The sequence below is a fragment of the Stegostoma tigrinum genome, chromosome 2, assembly GCF_030684315.1.
Source record: "Stegostoma tigrinum isolate sSteTig4 chromosome 2, sSteTig4.hap1, whole genome shotgun sequence".
Classification (NCBI taxonomy): Eukaryota; Metazoa; Chordata; class Chondrichthyes; order Orectolobiformes; family Stegostomatidae; genus Stegostoma; species Stegostoma tigrinum.
Genome location: NC_081355.1, coordinates 62,726,192 through 62,748,278, shown reverse-complemented (window position 1 = coordinate 62,748,278; position 22,087 = coordinate 62,726,192). Strand labels below are relative to the sequence as shown.

The following is a 22,087-nucleotide window of genomic DNA, read 5'->3' as shown; positions in this document are numbered from 1 at the left end:
GGTTGATAAACAGAATAGCAATAAGATTCATTAAATGCAAAAACGAGTTTAACTTCCAACCTGCGTCACGGGCACATTAATTGCTTGTTATTTTCTAGCCTCAGGCAAAGCTTCCCATTCTGAGCTTTACCTAAAGATTTCTCACAACTTAAGTCCCCTTCATCCAGGGTGGCTCTCAAGAAGGATCACATACTGACCACCAGAACATTCAAGTCTTTTGTAATTATTAGCACTGCAGGATACAAACAGAATCAAAAGACAGTAAGTTGTACTTCAATGCTCAGCTCATCTTAAGTTATAATGGATCTTCTGCCAAAACAAATTAATGTACTGCACCTTCCTCTAGCACGAACTATTCACTGTAATTCCATTAAATCAGATAACAAAATATCAGAGCCACAAAAACTGATCTATTTCAAAAAAAAGTCCTCCTGCATCGATGTCTATATGTGCAAGTATCTTAAATCAGTAGGCAACAAAATGGATTTCACATTCTCAAATATCCTCATTGGCACACACAGGCAGAAAAGTGACAGTACAATATACAAATGGCGAACGACACGAAAACATGAAGAACACATTTTACAGTTGAAAATATGAGGGGTATACAGTTTTTTCTGGAGGGAGGTATGTACTCACAATTCCCCTTCTGTCCATTTAGTAAGCAGCAAATCCACCAGTGGAGATATGGAAGATGAAGGAAAGTTGAGAAAATGGTGGGAGAAGTGCAAAACAATGTAGTTTTTATTAAAATTTGTTGAAGTCTCATTGCTCTCAGTCCCATACCACGAACTATAGAATGCACAGATTTTGATGACACAACATTTGTCTAGGTAATGGCAGCAATTGCTGCCCAACTGGATTTGAATTGTTTGCTGCAGCTGGTTGCCTGCTATCTGGCCTGATGTAGTGATCTGTTAGTAGTGGTTTTGATTACATTGTTACTCATTGCATCATTTGGTTTCCTGTGGTTGGCCATAGGTTTACAATCATTTTGTATTTACATGATTCAACTATACACTGGACAAACTCAATAACTAAACTCCTCATGAGGGGTCAGAAAATTACAAACAATGCACAGTGCAAATTTACTATAAAATGAAGACCTTGCACCAAGCATGCCAGCATTATGTGCATCAGACTAAACTTGCACTGACCAAAGCAATTTCTTTTGCAAATGTGTACATATAGCTTCTTGAACTTAAAGGTAAATTGCAATTTGGAATTGCTGGTCTACCTTCACCTTTGATCTCTGCAGCATACCATGAGGCCTTCAGTCAGACAGTGTTGACTCTTCCTCCCATTGCTTATTTGAATTTGAGAAACAGAAGCTAGAATAGATTCCGAGATAACAAGGTGTAGAGCTGGATGAACACAGCAGCTTGATGCTGCTTGGCCTGCTGTGTTCATCCAGCTCTACACCTTGTTATCTCAGATTCTCCAGCATCTGCAGTTCCTGCTATCTCTAGAATAGAATCTATCACTTTCTCTGCTAATCACTGGGCTTTGTTTGTAGCAAACAATATCAAAATTCAGTCCTTTGTTGTGCTCATTCACATGCCATTATTCCATGCATTTCCATCTCAAAAGCCTCGTACAGCTTCTCTTACACATCTCCAGAATGGTTAACCTAAATTTGTAGCAAAATGTTTGTACCTAGCCATGAAAAATATCAACAGGCTTTTGTAACGAGTGCAGAGTGCAGGGAACTTGTGCCCTGGCTTATTGCATGATGCACCAGCACAGGTGCAACTTGTACAAGTGTCAGCAAGATTTAGAAAAATGCTTTAAAGGCCCACTTCCTCTACCCAAACATTTATACATGGTTTAAAACTTGGCTTTTGTTTGAATTTCAGACCAATTTAATCATGCAGGAAAATTACTACGAAAAGTAAATTTAATTTTTACTGCTCAAGATGAGATTGTAAGGGCAACCATTCAACAATTTAAAGCCAGATATAGATAACAAGTCCACTGGTGTCCTTTTCCTATTTCCTCAAGAAAACCTATGCAAAAAATTAATAGTACTACAGATCATAGCAGTGTTGCTGTAATTTGTTGGGTGGATTTAGCGGATTTTGTTGGCTGTCATTTCAATCCAGATAATAACTTATCTCCACCATCTGTGATTTTATACATAGTATACTAAAAAAGGGCAGTTCAAAGCCAAGTCAAAGTCTACTTAAAAATTTAAACAAAGAACAGTGGATGTTGGACATCTAAAGCAAAAAAGAAACACAGGAATTGCTGGTAAAACTCAGGTCTGGTAGCATCTATAGGGACAAACTGAAGTTAATATAGAGTCTGGTGACGAGATGAAGAGTCAGACTCAAAACATTAACTCTGCTTTCTCCCACAGATGCTGCTACATCTGCTGAGTTTCACTGCAATTACTGTTTTTGTTTCAATTTAAAAATTATCTATAAATCAGGACTGAACATTAAGTAATTAAACAAGAATATTTAAAAGTAGATAATTATAGACAATGGATTTAACAAGTTTTCCATAAGAGTTAGTTGTTTTTAATTAAATAGCAAAAGATGGCTTTTAAATTCACCAGACTTGACACTTCAATCACATGAAAGTGCAAATTCCAGAATTTCAGTTTGCAACAGCATAACCACAAATACAGTTAGTGAAATGCACACACAGAGGGAATATTTACTGTTCTTTTGTCCTGCTTGGCCACGATCATCCTTTCCTAGCTGGTCTTCCAGTCTCAGCTTCAGACTAAGGCTGCATTGTATCAGGTTCATGTCAAGCTAAAACTACTAACTCACTCAAAACAGCCAGATCAGCACCAAGATGCTGCAAATTGCACTGCAGAAAATAACCAAAGATCCTCAAACACAACCTTCCAAACCCACAACGACTTCCATCCAGAAGAACAAGGGCAGCAGATACACGAGAACTCCTCCACGTGCAAGTTCCCTCCAAGCTACTCGCCATCCTGACTTGTAAATATGTTGTCGTCCCATCAGTGTTGAGCCAAAAATCCAGGAATTCCTCCCGAACTGCATTGTGGGTCAATCCACAGCAGGTACACTGCAGTTGTTCATGAAGGCAGCTCACCACCACCTTCAAGGGCAACTAGGTTCAGGCAATAAATGCTGGCCAGTCAGTCATCGACACCCACATCCCACAAACAGTCCCAAAGACAGACAATCAATCATCGTGGGGGGGACCCCAATCTGTCCTAAAACGACAATGCCTAACTTTAAAACAATGCCCTTTGTTCTGGTTGCATCCACAAGAGGACACACCATTTATAGGTCCACACTGTCAAGACTGCTTCACACAAATGAGCTTTAAACTCAATTGGAAATAAGGCAAACCTTAAATGTACCTTTTCTAAGTTTCCACTTCGGAAAACTTCTGAAGTCTTCAGGCCTTGTTTCCATGAAGGAACAGACAGCCTTAAAACCAACCGGCGGCGGTGGAATGCACATGTAAAGGGATTGCACATTCATGGTGAAGAGGAGATGCTGGCTCCTGCAAACTTTGGAACCAACGTAAAGTGTCAGAAAAATCATGGATGTTCACGGGGAGGGAATGGATAAGAGAGAAAATAAAGCAAGTCAAGATAGGAAGAAATAAAGTCCATGTAGCAGGAACAAGCAGAAACAATGGGTTGGCCCAAGCAGTCATGAAACTCTGCAGCGAATTAAATATTCAAGAGCTATTTATAATTTAAGAAACATTTAAAATTAGACTAGCCCATTGGGGAAGTTTAACCAACTTTGAAACAAGCCTGCCAATATAAATAAAACGTTACACAGAATACTCTAATTTACAGTGACAGAAACAGCACGATTAATGACACACAGAGTGACACAGTCAAAAAAAGTTACTACCCAGATTAAAAACCATGGTCATCCAAAATGGCAACAGTGAAGCAAACACCAAAACAAGGACATTAACAAAAACTAGCAAAACTGTATAAAAGTTTGTAGGGGGAAGGTGGTGGTGGTGATCAGTGGTAAAATGACTGTACTAGTAATTCAGAACCCTGCTGGTAAATGTTCTGAGAACATGGGCTTGAATCCAAAACAGGAGATGCTGAGATCTGAACTCTTGAACATTTGGAATTAAAAAGCTAGTCTAAAGACAATGTAACTATTGTTATATATTATAAACATTCATCAAGTTCACTAATGTCCTTCATAGCTGAAAATCTACTGTCCTTACCTGATCTGGTAAACATATGACTCCAAATATTTAAAAAGTATTACAGCTAACTCTTAGCTGCCCTCTGAAACAGTCCAGCAAGTTATGCTTTATTAAACCCATTACATCATTGAAAGAAAAGAAACCCAACAGACCACGCGGCATCAGCAACAACAGCAAATTCAGCACTACTGATTGTGCAAAGTACTACTCTCGGCTATCTAGCAGACTAGTCAAGCAACAGCCTGACTTGTAACATTCATGGAATCATACTTTACAAAGTCATGACGTACTAATCACTAGCCATTTTGATAGTGGTATGTAATTGGAGGAAGCTATTCCCAGTGTTGAGTCTGAACCACAAATTCTCATGGACCTAATTCAAACATGGGTCAGGAAATCACCTGATTACCACATGCTACTGCTCTTCAACTGACAAATCAATATTATTTCAGTACCACTGGAGTTACATGTCTATCTAAACCAAGGCTTAAACAATATCCAGGCTTTTCCGATAAGTGGCAAGTAACATTTGGAGTCACACAAGCATTCAGCATGTTTCAAGAAACAATCTAACCGCTGTTCTTGTTAACCAGTAGCATTATCATTGCCGAATCCCTTTAAAAATCAACATCTTGGCAGTTTAGTGATGAAAAACTAAAATTAACCAACCAATTATAAAGAAAAAGTAGTTAGGACAGCAGACGACTTGCCTTCCTGATTCCCCAAAGCCTGTCCACTATCCAGGAATGCATAAGGCATAGTACTCTCCAGTTGCCTGATTGGTGCAGCTTCCATAACACAAGTAGCTCAACATTATCCAGGACAAAGCAGCCTACATCACTGTCACCCCATCCACCATCTAACATTCAATCACTTCACTACCAATACATGATAGTAGTACTGTGCATGCAATTACTTACCAAGGTCCTTTTGACAGCAGCTTCTAAAATTACAAACCCTATCGCCATAAAAATGCCAGATGCATAGAAGCCACTTGCAAATTCCCCTAAAATTTACATTGTCCTGAATTGGAATTCACTTCATCCTTTCACTGGCACAGAGTCAATACCCTCGAACTCCTTGCACCTTAGAGTGCAGTCGATCAAGAAGATTGCCACCTTCTACCTTCCCCAGGGTAATTAGGGACAGGAAATAAATGCAGGCCCAGCCAGTGATGCTCTTATGACCTTTTTTTCAAAGAAGTTAGGCTTCATAGATAAGGCCATAAAGAATAGGCACGGATAGGCTGTTCAACAATTGAATAGGATCATAGCTGTCTATTGCTCACATCTACTTTTCTGCATTCCCCTATAACACTTGATTCCCTACAGATCAAGAATTTCTCTAAGCCTTAAATATATACACACAAGGACTCTGCTTCTACAGCTGTGTGGCAAGGAGTTCCAAAGCAACTCAACCCTCAGGAAAAAAATCCATCTCATCTCAGTCTTAAACTGGTACCCTTTCATTCTGAGGAAATGCCCTCAGGTTCAAAACTTTCCAGGGGAAACATTCTCTCACTGTCAAGCCATAACGAATCCAATGTACTTTAATGAGATCACCTCTCATTCTAAACTCCAACGAGTAGACTCCCAAGCTCTTTAGCTTTGCTGCTAAGACAATAGCTCCTTTTGAGGGTTCGACCTCGTGAGCCTCCAAGTTAATTACATTTTTCAATAAATAAGGGGACAAAATTACTCTCAAATATTCCAGATGTGGTATCACCAGCACCTTGTGCAGTTGCACTAAGACTTCCCTCTCCTTGAAATAACAGCAGACATTCCATTAGCCTTTCTGATTACCTGCAGTATTTGTCTGCTAGCTTTGTGTTTAATGCACAAGTATCCCAAGTGACATTGTGCTGCAGATTTTTATAGTTTTTCTCCATTTAAATCATATTCTGTTTTTTTTTCTCCCTGCGAAAATGAACTTCACATTTTCTATAGTACAATAAAGTACATGTCATGGTCGCACTTGAAGTCTATAGAAGTAGTATTTTTTTCTTATTGGCTAAAATCAGCAATGTTTATGTGCTAAAATGTAGAAAACTAAAAAAAAAAGCAACGTTTAACAATCCGAGTTTCAACTAAAAAAATTGTTTTGCTGATTTTCCCCAACTTCAGCCGAGAGATTTTATTTCTGACCCTCCTGAATATCAATAAAAAGTGTCTAAGTGTTTCACACTCCTAAATTGTTTGCTTCTGGGTATCTAGCCAATTCTCCAGAGCTCAACACTTCATTTTGGTTGGCTTCAGTTAATCTATGCTTTACAGCTGCAGCCTGCAGCTCTACTCACTCAGTAAGCTTCCTTTTAAAGGCAATCTTCAGCTTTTTCATTTTTACTGTACTGTACATGGGCATTTTCATGCAAGTTATTTCCAGTTTAGGTGCTCAACTGAAATAAGATTTCTATTTTCAGTCTCAATTTTTAAACAAGTGTTTTAAGGCCAGGCACTGAAAATAGAAAATACATCCAAAACCATTTACCAAGGCAGCAAATAAAAAGTAAGTTAAAAATTAAATCCATCGAGTAAGTACCCTTGCATCGGAGAACGGTTAATTACATTGAGTTTGGCTACAAAATTTGAAGCACTCTAGCATAGCTCTGTTAGAATGCTTCATGATCAAAGATGTCACATTTTAGGCAAGGTATTAAACGGTGGCCCTATTTTCCTGCTTGGGTGACTGCAAAAACACCAGAGCAATGTTCCAAGAAGTGTAGTGCAGAGGAATTCTTCCAATAGTCCAGTCAACATTTATCATTATCACATCACTGCCAACTTATGGAAACTTTCTTTGACCAAGTTTGTGCACAAAAAAAGAGACAAAGGTTCAAATATAAAGAATTAGAGGAGAAAGAACTATAACAAAAAAAGGATGATAGTTTAATTCTCTTTCCCTCTCCCAACGCAACAAACACAAAGAAAGGATGCAATTGGAAATATAATTTGTCATATTTAATACAATTTGCAGCTCCCTAGTAACTGGAAAAACTTTGAAAAGAACAAACTATTATTACATATGCACAATGGTATATGGAATGTATTTCACCAACAGGAAGCAAATTTGAATAATTTATAAACTCAAGAGAAATCTGAATAACAAGTCATTACTGTTCACTAAGTTGAACATACAAACCACTAAACAGTGGTACTTCACAGAATTGTAAAGAATCAGATGTGCAGCATGCAAACACACCTTGTACACCAACTCGTCATGCTGACCAGATATCTTAAATAAATCTAGTCCCATTTGCCAGCACTGGGCCCATATCTCTTTAAACCCTTCCTATTCATCTACCCATCCAGATGCCTTTTAAACATTGTAATTGTACCAGCCTTCACCACTTCCTCTGGCAGCTCATACCATACATGAACCATCCTCTGCATGAAAATGTTGCCCTTAGATCAGGTTTAAATCTTTTCCTTCTCACCTTAAGCCTATGCCCTCTAGTTTTGGGCTCTCCTGTGCTGGGGAAAAGACCTTGACTATTCCCCCTAACCATGCCCCTTGTGATTTTTTTTAAAAAGAAACTTATATAACATCAACCCTGAAACAGAAGAAGAAAAAAGCAAGCAAAGCAAAGCATCAGGGAAGCAAGAAGAGGGGATCTCACACTTTCTGCACATTATCTCCTACATCCTCACAGTTGTCTCCCCAGCCTACACTACTGCTTCATAGCTCCATGTATGGAGCTATCTGTATTACATCGTTCAACCTCAACTGTCCTTACATTTTCCTCCCAGATCATTTCTCATTGTAACATGTGAATGAGAATAACAATTTTGAACTTTCACTCTTGAATGGTTCAATTTATCTATTCCCTTCAAAATCATAGAGAATACTTTTTCTCCAGATTAAGCACTCCTAAGTCTTTGACCTCTTCCCATTGGTAATACCTCAGTTTCATTGCCCCGAACTCTACCGGTTCCAGTGCAATGCAGTTTTGAAGTCTGAATTCTATTTCTGTTCCCAGTTTCAAAGCATTTAAAAGTAAATGCTAATGGTGCACCACAAATACCATGGCATCCTCCTGGGTGAATCCTTGCCAGTTTAGAGCCTACTTCAAAAATAATCTTTCCTTTCTCTGGTTTAAATGCAGTAAGGCAACTGGAACTCCGTGGGACTGTGACAATTAAGTAATAGTATAACTTCCTGATGCACATTTGCCTTTGGGCAATTAGCTGGTTGAACATAGGTACTAGTATAATTTTCTGCCTTACATTTAAAAGGTGATTTCCTGCCTAAAGCTGAATGATGGCATATGGTACAAAAATCATTTTAGTCCTTTCAGAATTTTCTAAAATGAATTTTGTCAATGTCTCACAAACATGTATGCAAAGTTATGATGCTGCGTGGAAAACAGGAATGACAGGCAAGAAAATGAGCAGGATATGGAACATGGAGCAACATGGGATCCAAATTCATACTAGACTCATGGCAGACATCATAGTACAAGGTTACTTGCTCTCTACAGAGAAAGTCATTGCACCTCGTCTATCGGGGATTAGTTAGCTCAGTTGGTTGGAGGGATGGCTTGCAATGCAAAATGGTGCTAACAATATAGGTTCATTTCTCATACTGGCTGAGATTATCACAAAGAACTGCCCTTCTTAAAGTCTCCTTGGCCTAAGGCATGGTGACCCACAAGTTAAACCATCACTAGTTAATTCTCTCTAATGAGAAAACTGACTTATGGCCTGGTTAGACTATGGTGACTTTACCTTTATACATCAGGTGATCAGTCAAGGTCAAGAGGTAATAGGACGCCATTTGCATTAGCAGAACTTCTAACACCATGGTGTAAATTTCGTGTCTTATCGATTAGATTTCTCCTTACCACAGGGAATAACATACATGTTACAAACAAGACAAGACATCTGTAAACATCAACTGGGAGAATTCAGTGTCGTCAAAACTTGACAATTTATAGCTAGGGGACAAGGCAGATTAGACTAAATTAACAAGCAAACTCCGACTATAGTGGCAGTCATTTTTGTGAGGAGTTGTTAAAAGCAGGTTCCTTCTACTGTATCCAAGAGGATTCCTCCAGATCAATAAGTAGACTGAAAAAAAACAAAGACAGGGCCATTCCACTGTGATGTTGAATCCCATTTAATTTTGGAATGAAACAAAAGTGCTGGTGAAGCTTTTCATCTTGTGCTCATCAGGACACATGATTTGCAAGATTACCAAAATTTCAAGACGACCAGCAATTCTTTCTGCTTGAAAAGAGGGTGCTAACTGATTCCCAGGTGCATTCATCATCGTGACAATTTGACCACTATACCCCATGCTTTGATTTAAATCTGAAAAGCAGTTATGCCTGCATGTTTATTCTGCAGGCAGAGGTCAGGTCTCTGCGTAAGAATATATGTAGCTTCTAGGAACAGTAAACAACATAAGTTGTTCCACTAAGACTTCAAGAAAATCAAAATTTGTCTGCCAATTAAGTGCAAAAAACTTCAAGTGTTTTTTCTCTTAAGCAATACCAAAGATTTGCACTATTAAGATCCAATTTGGGTTCCACTTTTGTCTCAAGCACTGCTGTCCGCCTCTGTATTTAGTCGTGTAATTGGGGATCACACTGTATTGCCACCACCACAGTTTTACTGTTGGGAATAGAAAGCAGGTTTTAGATATTTAATAATAAAATTCAGAGGAATACCAAGCAGAATGAATTGTAAATCTAATAATGGAAGTACAGATAAAGCATATGAAATTTTTAAAAATTCTGGTTAGTAAATAAAGTTAATTTACATCGAAAACATCCTGCAGCTTTCCGAATCTGTATATGTTCTTGTCACATAACCTTTAGCTGTGTTAGTAAATAGGATGATGACAATCCAAAAAGGGCATTCTGCCAAACACAAGGTTGTGCCATGTTATCCATACATGGCCACACCACTTTGTTATTGGCAAGCAATGTTAGCAGGATGCAATGACAAAGCGAGTAAAGCTACCATTGTACCAGTTGAAATAAATATTTAAAAAAGGTACAGCAACTGTGTGCTGGTAACAAATACAGCTTTCAGAAGACAGGTATTTTTGTCATAAAATGCATACAGTTGCAATCTCTGAAGCTTCTATCTCTCAAACTGAGGTTCCATATCCCTAGCAGTTGTTTTCAGCTCATGATCAGCAACAAAATGGTTTCCCAACTAAAGGTCTAGGCCCGAAACGTCAGCTTTTGTGCTCCTGATATGCTGCTTGGGCTGCTGTATTCATCCAGCTTCACACTTTGGTCATGAGATGTGTGGATATAATCATGGAATTATGATCTATAATTTTTTCACCCCCCAGAAAACATTTAGGCCATAAAAGGCACTTCAACAACTCAAATGTAAAGTATTTAATGCCATCAGTTCAACACATGCAACAAACCTTTATCTAAGAGCTAATGCTTAGCCAAATAGGGAAATGAAGATACTTCAATTTATACAACTGCATAATAGGTTAACTTCCAACCACTGATAATTCAAAATACAAACAGTAAACCTGAGGTCCTTTGCTGCTCGTTTCATTACCTTTGTTTCCTTCGTATTATCGAAAATACAGTATTAAAAAACATCATTAAGACCATTAAATTTCCTTGTCCAGTTAAGAGTCACTACTATGAACAGAAACTCAGTTTAATGTGCTTCAGATTCTTCCACTGCAAATAATTTCTACAATTCCTATTGATAAGCTGTTACAGCCTGTTTTAAAGAAAACCATGCTTTTAAATTACTTTGGAGTACAAAACTTAAACATTGCTAAAAGGAAACAAGTCAAAGTTTTTTGTCTTTTACCCATTAGGTCTCAAGTTGTCATATTCTTACTAAATGATAGGGTTGTATTCTCATCACGGGAGATGACTGGTGGTGATTTAACCTGAGGGCTACCATACCTCAGGCAAGGAGACAGCTGAGGAGGAGAGTCCTTAATGGTAACCTCAACTGGTGCAGGAATTGAACCCACCCTTGCGAACCAACCATCCAGTCAGTCAGTCAATGGAGCTAAACTGATGCCCTCCACTAGAACGCAAGGAATAGATCTTATTTTGGAGGTGGGGAAGGGGAAAAACAAACTATACCAAGAGAGGAGTTTGGTGATTGGTTGGGCCTTTGTTGGCATAGAAATTCAGCAGTAACATTTAAATATTAATTTTGGTTTGCAGATCAGGCAGGTAGATCAGCAATGCTTCCAAAGGAATACAAAATTCATAATTTCCATTACATTTTTGTTCTCAATGAAATAGTGCAACATATGATTATTTACTTGTGCCATGATGGCTCAATGGTTAGCACTGCTGCCTCACAGTGCCAGGGAACCAGGTTCAATTCCACCCTCAGGCGACTATCTGTGTAGACTTTGCACGTTCTCCCCGCATCTGCGTGGGTTTCCTCTGGGTGGTCCGGTTTCCTCCCACAGTCCAAAGATGTGCAGGCTAGGTGGATTGGCCACGCTAAATTTCCTGTAGTGCTCAGGGATGTGTAGATTAGGTGGGTTATAGCGGGAATAGATCAGGGTGGGATGCTCCTGGGGTCGGTGAGAACTTGTGGGGCCAGAGGGCCTGTTTCCACACTGTAGGGATTCTATGAAGTCTACATAAAACAGGACTTTGTACATTAACATATCTTGTCCCACTGGTGGAAGCAACATACGCCCAAGGATATTGATGTTAGTCTGAGATATTGATTTGGCAAGGCTTTTACTGGATGTTTGAGAGACAGCCCTCAACTTTGGAACTAGTCCCCAGTTGTTACAAGGAGGACTTTCCAGGTTAGGTATTTGAACTAGATGGATTTTACAACAATGGTTTCATATTTGCAAAAGTCTAGCTTTTTTTTTTAAAAATTCCAATTTGATTAAATGGAATTTCATCATACGTTATGGCAGCATTTGAAGCCTTGGACCTCCGGATTACTGGTCAACCAACATGACTGATCTGTTACTGCCGCCTCTTAAGTCATCCACACCCTTGTATCTTGACATCATCCTTATCCTACTACCCTATCAAAACACAAATCGATATCTTGTCCACATTAAGCTATATCTGTCATGCTTACATTCACTTGTAATCCTATTACACTTAGTTTATTAATTATTAACAAATTCAATGCACTCAAAATTCCTCTTTACGTCAACCATAGATCAAAATTGTAATCCTGTTACCAAAGTAAACTTTAAAGCAGAAATAAATTCCCATTTTGGATACTGCACTTTCAGAAGAATAAGGCAGCTTTAAAGAGCCAGAAAATATTTACAAAAATGCTACAAGGTATGACAGACTGCAGGCATTTGGATAAATTTGACAGGTTCCTTGGATAAGAGAGAATTGAGAGGAGATTTTGAACACCTCTTTCAAATCACGAGAGATCCAGATATAGATATCTTTTCTTTGTTTTCTCTCACTGTCAGCAAAAGGGTCCAGAACAAAACAACACCTCTTGTGCTAAAACTATTCGATGATACCAATTCACGAACGCAAGCCCATACAATAACATTGTTTCTTATACATGATGCTACATTTCCCCAATCATATTCCTATACTGTTTTAGCAAGGCTCATGAAACATGTTATCAAACACTTTTTGAGAATCCTAACACGTTACATCATTTGGATTTCTTTCATCTACACACTTATTCAGGAAGACCTCTTCTCCTCCACCCCCTGCAAAGAAAGAGTTCTTGCAACATTTAAACACCCTCAAGGTTGAGACTTTGAGAGTCTGTGGCATAGTACTGCTGAGTCAAGGTCAGACATAGGCGGGGTGGCAGAATCCTTTTGCTGAATTGTAATAACACACAGTGTGAGGATTCTCCACCATAAGATCTCTTGAATTCAATTTTGAATACAACATATACTTGGGATATTAGCCCAACATGGCACGTCACTGAGAAGCCATTCATTTCCCGCAGTAATGACTTTTCAATAACCCTACGGTACATCAAAGATGTCATTTCCACCATAATTCCTGAAACCTGTGCTAGACATTTAATTTTTAAAATCACAATTACTTTGTGTTTGTCTTCATGAAAATCTCCCAGAAATACTACATGACCAAGGTACTTGTGAAGCTGCCAAATTAAAAGCAAACACTATTAGCAAAACATCAATGAATCACAATGTTGAAAGAGGTGGCTGGAGAGATAGTGGATGAAATGGTGACTATATTTCAAAATAGTATGGATTCTGGAAAAGTTCCTGCAGCCTTGAAAGTAGTAGACAAAGCTCCTTTATTTATTTAAGAAAGGGGGGAAAAGGAAAAATGCTACACATTGTTCATTTGGAGCCAGTAGTAGGGAAAATGCTAGAAAATATTATAAAGGATGTAATAACTGCACATATAGAAAATAAAAGATTTGGGGAGCATTAACATGGATTGATGAAGAGAAAGCAACATCTGTCAAATTTGAAGCTTTAAGGAAATTACTTATGGCTTGATAAGAGAGAACTGATGATGCGGGGATTGTGGATTTTCAAAAGACTTTTGATAGCCTCCTGTGAGGAACCTAGTAAATAAAATTAGAGCATACAGGATGGGAGAAAATATACATTTATTCAACTTAGGGAAGAGAAGAATTAAAAACCAATACATGGGAGAAAATAATTTAAAACCATAAGTTGTCGCACTTTTTGTCTACTCATGGAGATGACAAATTAAAACAAGCCAGGATAGCCAAAACAGAATCATAGACAGGTCACTAGTATCTACTAACATCACCCAGCTTGTAGTTCAAAGTCAGTTTTGTGAAATAGGCCTTATTGGCTAAACAGGCTTTTTAAAACATAAGATGTGGACAAAGGACTTTGGTGAGGCCACTTTTAGAATATAGTGTACAATTCTGGTTGCCATCCTACAGGAAGGATATTATTAAATTGGAGCGGGTGCAGTAAAGATTTACAAGAACGTTGCTGGGACTGGAGGTTTCAGTTATTAGGACAGGCTGAATAGTCTGGGGCCTTTATTCCTGGACAGCAGGCTGAGGGGTGACATTAGAGAGACTCAAAATTACAAGGTGCATGGATAGGGTGAATAGCCAACGTCTTTTTCTGAGAGGGAGTCCAAAATTTAACTGCACAGGTTTAAGGTGAGATTTGAAAAGGACTTGAGGGGTAACTTTTTCACGTTGAGAGTGGTGTGTGCTTGGAAAGAGCTACCAGAGGAAGTGGTGGACGCTGGTACAATTACAATATTTAAAAGGCATCTGGTACATGAATAGAAAGGGTTTACAGGGATGAGCCAAATGTATCTAGGTCAGATTGAGACATCTGGTCCAGTCTGGTTGAACAGAGGCCTGTTTCCATGTTTTATGACACTATGTTAAAACTTAAGCAAGGCATAATGTATTCTGTAAACTTTCCATTTATTATACTCTTTAGAGTGGAGCAAGTATTGAATATACAGCTTCTACTAGAAACTAAATTATCTTTGAACCATTTAAGGTAACTTATGATAGAAATTCTGGAACAAGTAATTTGTTTCCCCAGGGAATGACATCATTCCGAGCGGCACTGAGCAAGACCAACAGGCCAGATTGAGCCTGTTTAACAAATTACTCTTTCACTGTCCATAATTTGTCTACATTAGTCTATACGTTTCAGAATCTAAACAACACTAGAAGCCACAATACATGGCTTCATATAAAACATCCTAACACTGAGTAGACAGTTCAAGTGTGTTTAAAATCCAGATGACTTGGTTAACCATACATGCTGTTATATCAACTGGTAATCGTTGACAGGTTATTTGTGTCAAATTCTACAGATAGGAATCTTTAAAACTTTTATTTTAGCCACATTTAACCACAAATTCCTGAAATTGCCCCTGATGATAAATTAGGATGATTTCTGACTAATTGTAAAACAAATTACAAACTACCTCGCTTTAATTGGGTTAGGATTTACATTATAAATCATATTAGTGCTACTGTCATTAATATTGTATTCTGGTCTGGGGAAGTAAATCACTGATGTCTTCTAGTGGTTGAATGGCTCATAATAATGAAATACCTACAAGTACCATGTTTTGATTTATTTTTAATGCAAATAAGTGTTCTTGGTGCTCATGCCAATTCCAATTTCTCTTATTGTTTAATTGAAGTCTAACATTTATTTGGGTACAGACCATCCAGAATGTATCAAAATTTTATAAAGCTTTGTTTGTTCAGTTCATGCATTTCGATTGACTTTTATTTTGAAACTGGCCCAGTTTTCCCAAGCTTCCACATTTTAAACCAAAATGTCAACACGTGTCCGACCATATGCAACACCACCTGATCGGATATCAGAAACACTGTATAAAGAGTTATATGAATCTGAGACAGTTTTCAAATAAATAATTTAACTATTGAGAAATAGCTTGCCTTTCAGGTTTGAGCATAAAACACAAACAGATAACATACCATGCAGCCACTAAGTAAAAATGCACTTTTCTTTGGATGACATATTGCTTGCCCGTCAAACTGAACATGGAAGACAGCTAAAAAGCAAATAAATCATGTTTTCCAACTAACCACGCATACTCCAGTAATGAGGAATTCATCATGGAAGGATAAGGAAGTTTTCAGGTACATCAAGAAATGGAAAAGGGTTGTTACTTTGAGTAAAAAGAAAAAAGAAAGATTTTGAATGACAACAATTTTCATGAACACATTTGGGTACATCAAGTAGTATGAACAATTAAGTATGTTATAAAATATAATCCCTGTAATTGCATCTTTAATGGGTCAACCAATTTCACCACAGAATTCCAAAAAAAAAGCAGTGATATAATAATCAGGTAATCTGTTTGTGCTGTTTAGTAAAGCTTAAATCATTAGGCAAGAACACCCTCTTGCTTTTACAGTCACAGGTTCCTTTACTTTAAACCAAAATCCTTGCACTTTGATCAGTTATCCAACTGCTGTACTGCAGAGTCAGCTGAGATTTGTGCCCTCAATTCCTGACATTAGAATTGACCCACAACCCTCACAGTCAGCTGGGTAGTTGGTCATTCCCCTCTTGTAATTTTGATTTAAAAAAGAACTGAACAGCCTGAGGCCCTGGAATAAGTGTTTACATTAATATTATGCCAATCTAAAATCCACTGAACCTCAAAAGAATGTAATATAATTCTACAATGATTTTGAACTTTTGGAACATGTAACAATATACCCACATCATTTTTAAAACCTCTGGGACACAGGATAGAAAAGCTCTCCTTGCCCAAGACAACATAAATTGGTAAAACTAGCCACAGATTTTGACCCAACTTGTCACCAAGCTAGCCTTAACATCACATTAATGTTAATGTTAGATTTGAATTGGTTCAATTAGTTACACTCCACCCAACACTACAAAAGATAATAAGCATGTCAGTTACCAACTCACCACTGACTATTCTTCTCTGGTCAAATATCTGTGCCTCACATTTACGGTTGATCCCAAAACAAAGACAAATCAAAAATCGGTAAATCATGGACTCTGTGGTCCATTCAGACATTGCCCACAACACTGGACTAAATTACTTCTTAAAAATTGAGCCCAATGGTGACACAATCTTCTATAAAATGCTAGACTGGGAAACACTGCACAATAATTAAAAAACAAAGGCAATTAAAATACAACATTCAATTGTGTTTGGGAAAATAGGTTCTCAATTCCTTCATATGGGACAACTTAGTAAAACAAACAAATATAGGACCGCACTTCAAAAAAGTCAAATTATACATGTAGGCAGCACGGAGACTCAGTGTTTAGCACTACTGCCTCACAGCACCAGGGACGTGGGTTCGATTCCACCCTTGGGCAGCTGTGAGGAGTTTGCACATTCTCCCTGTGTCTGCGTGGGTTTCCTCCGGGCGCTCCGGTTTCCTCTCAGTCCAAATGATGTGCAGCATAGGTGGATTGGCCATGCTAAATTTCCCAGTGTTCAGGGATGGGTAGATTAGGTGGGATATAAGGGATGGGTCTAGTGGGATGCTCTGAGGGGCAGTGTGGATTTGTTGGGCTGAAGGGCCTGTTTCCACACTAGGGATCCTATCCTATTCTAAATCAAGTGCACCTTCTATTAGAATAACTGACAGGATTATTCAACAAAGTATGACATCGAGAAACATAAGGAAATATTAGGTGAGATGACCAAAAGCTTGGTCAAAGCTAATAAAGGAGTGTTTTAAAAGTAGGAAAGAGAGGTGTAGAAGCAGAGACATAAGAAAGGAATTCCAGAGCTTCTGACTAGGCAACTGACTAGTACAAGAGAAGTTGAGAACATCACCATTCTAAGAAAATAGCAACAAAAATAGCTGCACAAGAAAGAAATGAGTGGACTATCACATGAACTGCAGAGACAGGTACAATTACGTGCCTGAAATTTCTTCTCATTTTCCATCCAACAGTATAGAGTGGGCAGGAGAACCCTCTCAGGACGTGATTTGGGCCTTACAACACTGTACTTTCACAGAGATTTAAACATGGTGAGAAAAAGTAAAACCATAAAAAGAAGTGTCTAGGCCCGAAACATCAGTTTTCCTGCTCCTCTGATGCTGTTTGGCCTGCTGTGTTCATCAAGCTCTATACCTCGTTATCCCATAAAAAAGGTAAACTTGTTTCTTGCAGACACTACCAGTAATTCAGATTTGAGAAAAACAACTCCTTGACATAAAGAGTTAAGGCCAAGACAAGAAACAGGTGGCAGCCATTAGTCAAATGTCAAAAGAAAATCCCTTTATGGCATACAAATTTTAATGTCTCAACTAATCCACTAGAATTCAAGTCTAAGGTGGCCAGAGTGAGCAAGAGATAATAAGCACTGCTACCTCACAGTGCAAGGGGCCTGGTCTGATTCCAGCCTTGGGTAACTGTCAGTGCAGTCTAAATTGGTTTCCTCCAGGTGCTCCAGTTTCTTCCCACATTCCAACTGCGCAAGTTAGGTGGATTGTCTGTGTTAAATATCCATAGGGTGTTTGGGGATGTGCAGGTTAGGTGGAAGCAGGACAAATGCACACTTACAGGGACATGGTACAGGTCTGGGTCTGGATGGGATGCTCTAACAAGAAGATTGGCACTGACCCGATTCACTAAATTGCCTCTTTCTGCACTATCATCAGGGTCCTACGATGTCAGTCATCAGTGATAGACCAGATCAATACAACAGAACAGCAAGATGACAGGAACAATGTTAATTTATCATGTCTGAAAAATAAACTATGGCATAGATTCAACATTTCTAAAGGAACCAAATACAAAAAGTAAGCTTACAGGCAGTTTTTATGTATTTTAATACTTCAAGGTACAAAAACATAAAAGATGCTGGTGCTCATCAAAAATTCGGATGTTCGTACAATCAACTTTTGATTGAAATAATTTTTGGGTGTTACTAGTCTGAGTAAAGCATATTAAAAACTGACACAGTCGGCAAACATACGCTTATATGTTCCAGCCCGCGGATTCACCAACATAAACAAGGTCTACCTCAGCATCACCTCTGACAGCAAATGAACCTGACCTCACACACGTCCCCGAATTCGAGGGACCAAAGAAAGGCTCTGGCTGCAGACATGATCCCTGGCTGAAAGTACTCCTCTTTACACGTCAACTGCAAAACAGCAGCAGCAGCACAGTTCACCGGTTTAGCATTTCTCTCATGCGGTGACCAAAAAAATAACGGGTCGAAAACGACGTGTCTTTTGAACAAACTTCGGAACGATTACTGGAAAGAGGCGTCGGATTGAACGCTCCCTCTTTTTTCCCTCTCCCTCCATCACCCTCTTACTGGATGGATGGAGGAAGGCGGTGGGGCGAGAAGGGGGAGAAGTATATACACTCATACACAGTCACAGAGGAGGGAAGAGAGACCCTCAGAGACATGCGGGTGGGGGAAAAGGGGGTAAATAGCGCCCGACAGCTAGGCTCGCCGAGCCTTCCGCTTCCTCCGGCGAGAGTATAGATCACCGAGTGGGGCAGCCACCGTGTTTATATTCGAACAGACCGACAGCACGAGTGACAGACGATCGACCGGAGGGCCCAGAGCAGTGGGGTCGCCTTCGACCCGATTCCAACCAAAAACGGAACTGAGAGCGGGGAGGTGCCGCTCGGTTATCACCACTCACACAGACAATAGGAGTGGAGAATCTGACCCTAGCGGACCGGCGGCGAGCCGAGGCATGAGCCACTTCAATCACAACGGCCGGCCGTTCCCCACCGGTCACCGAGAAACCCACAGGATGGAGCTGGCCCGACAACTCGAAGGGATCATAAAAACTGCCGCTACCATCGGCAGCACCATGGAAACCGTCATCCCCAACACCGGCTTTGCTTCGCCTGCCTTCAAATCCCAGAGGACTCACCATGGTCAATAAAGGTCTCATCTGCTCTCCACGGTCCTCCTCCATGATCACCTCGCTTTTTCTCCTCACTCTCTCGGTCGGTTAGCCGAGTCGCTGATGTCACTCCGCCCCTTCCCCGTTAACGGCGGCTTACCGCCTTCTTGATTGACAGCAAACTGTCCAATAGTCAGTCCGTCTCACTGGATTGATGGCGGACTTAACCAATCGCACATAGGCCTCTGGCCAGGGGCGTTGACATCTCGATCCCGCCCATTTAGTGGTTGACTGCACTCTTGACCAGTCACAAAACGAACTTGTCAGATTGACGTGCGACTATTCCATAAATTAATAGATAGAATGATTGACAAGGTTGTACACCAATCATCATTTCAGACGACCGGATGTCATTCTCCTATTTGGTGTCCAGTGAAAGGGCGGACGGTGCTGATGAGTTGAGGTGGGTGCCGAGAAATGTGTGACTGACGCTGAATGTATGATGGCTGTTGGGTCCACGTGAATAGTTATAAAATAGCTTCTGTTTATTGTTATCTTAGACACAATCTGCCAAAGGTTTGTGAAATCGATCACTTTTCGTATTATTTCCTGGAATCGGGGTTACATTCCGTGGATTCTGAGCAGGCGCCTGCATTGTTAGTTAATTCATCTTTTCCACAGAAGTACTAATGACCTTCTGTGATAACGGGAACTGCAGATGCTGGAGAATCCAAGATAATAAAGTGTGAAGCTGGATGAACACAGCAGGCCAAGCAGCATCTCAGGAGCACGAAAGCTGACTTTGTGCTCCCGAGATGCTGCTTGGCCTGCTGTGTTCATCCAGCTTCATACTTTATTATCTAATGACCTTCTGTAGTGTCTTCTCCGGAACTGAACAACGAATAAATGGATTACATGATTTAAGATCTAAGAATAGACATTATGTTTAAATGAGTCTGCTTCGTGATACCTCCTCGTCATCCTGGTCGTTCTTTGAAAGTGATCGTTCACTTTGTTATTGCGATAGCGCAATACACAGCCTTTCAGTTGAAAAGGAAGTATTGTCTAGAAAGAATATTTCCTATTTGAAATACTGTTGAGAAGACAAAACGGTCTAGAATTCCTCCAAATGGCCTAAAGTATCAGTCAAGCGCATATAATTTTAAAAATCACGGCATACTTGTGCTCCATATTGAGCACGAGATCCAGTTAAGCAACAGATTAATTTGCTCCAGAATATTTCAGACAGCACCTCATATGTTTTTTCTATAAAAACAAGGGCTTTATGAAGTATTCGCTATAAAGACCTTCCTGAACTACGCTGCATTGTCTGCCAAGCCCTCTGTATGTTGTAACCTGGTGAAGCTGTTTATTATAAAACTATGTGTACCATGACCACAAAACAACATGATCGTTCATATACAAAAAAAATTGCCGCAACGTAGATGTTACATATAACAAAAGGTCACATTATAGTTGTTCGTTCAATCTATTTTGACAATTTTTTTCTCAAATATTCAAATACAAAAGAAGGTGCTGTAACTTTCCAATGTATCTCACAACAATCTAAATCTAAATATTTGGGTATAAATGACCTGACAGTGTCTCCCTTTTATCAACAATTCAGAAAATGTTTATCATACATCCTACAACTTTATATTTCTGTATGAATTGTTCATGGTTCAGTCTCATCAGCAAGGAGAACAAATGCAAATTAGATGTTGCTTTTGCTGAACATCTCTATTTCATCTGCAGCTGTGACTTCAGGCTCCCTATGATGTAATTTCAGTTATCCCTACCATTTCAACCTTCATGTCTTTGATCATCTATTCTACTAAATTTCACTATTTCATGGGATGACCTGCCCCAAGTATCCGAACGTCTCCAAAGGCAGATTTAATTAGCTTGTTTAGTCACATCAAGACCTATGACAGAATCTCATGATCCTGAATAGATCTCATCATCAAATTGAGGAACAGCCAACAGCAGTGGTACAGATGGGAATGGTGTTTTTTGTGGTAGCAGTTTTCTGGTGAGGTACTCTGCAGCTTTTGGTATTAACTACTGTTTTCCTCTATTGGGACCACTGTGACTTGCTTCATGTGCCAGATTGTCATGTTTCCCTTTCTGTCAGCCTATCTTCCAGTTTTGAAGAAGGTCCCACGTTTAAACTATTGACTTATCTGATCACTATATAGATACTGCCTGACCTGCACTTCGCATACCTGTTATTTTTTCCTTTATTGCACCATGCTTCCCTCCTTGTATTGTCATTGCCTTCTCTATAATTGTTTGAATCTGTTGACATCATTATGATACAAGGAAACTAAAAAATGAATAAAATTCCAAACATGTGTCTCACATTCTATACAGGGTACAAGAGTTTGTTTTCCAACTGACAGACTATCCTTTTCTCACTTTGACTGTCAACTACTCTCTTTATCAGGATTTTCCATTTTATTTATCATACATTCATTAGTACTACCTGAACTTTCTCCTTTTGTATTTCTTAATCTCTAATCACAACATTGTATATGCTCTTTGTCTTCCCTTTATTATTAATGAATTATGTCATATATTAAAAGCATGTAGGAAGTATTTTAATTTGAGTGCATTAAATGTTACCAATC

At 39.2% G+C, this 22,087-nt stretch overlaps 1 protein-coding gene and 1 long non-coding RNA gene across 11 annotated transcripts in view; one reads left to right on the top strand and one right to left on the bottom strand.

Moving 5' to 3' along the window:
- LOC125462394 (sodium bicarbonate cotransporter 3-like) overlaps window positions 1-19,606 on the bottom strand; it is a 155,639-nt gene extending 136,033 nt beyond the window's left edge. For all 10 annotated transcript variants that reach the window (XM_048552452.2, XM_048552459.2, XM_048552476.2 and 7 more), the window contains exon 1: window positions 19,485-19,606. In XM_048552452.2, coding sequence (XP_048408409.1) covers window positions 19,485-19,529 — 45 coding nt within the window. In that variant the 5' untranslated portion in view covers window positions 19,530-19,606. The remainder of the gene's footprint in view (window positions 1-19,484) is intronic.
- A 236-nt stretch (window positions 19,607-19,842) lies between these two features.
- Window positions 19,843-22,087, top strand: part of LOC125462478 (uncharacterized) — a 143,351-nt gene continuing 141,106 nt past the window's right edge. Inside the window, exon 1 of the long non-coding RNA XR_009447185.1 lies at window positions 19,843-19,920. This is a non-coding gene — a long non-coding RNA (uncharacterized LOC125462478). The remainder of the gene's footprint in view (window positions 19,921-22,087) is intronic.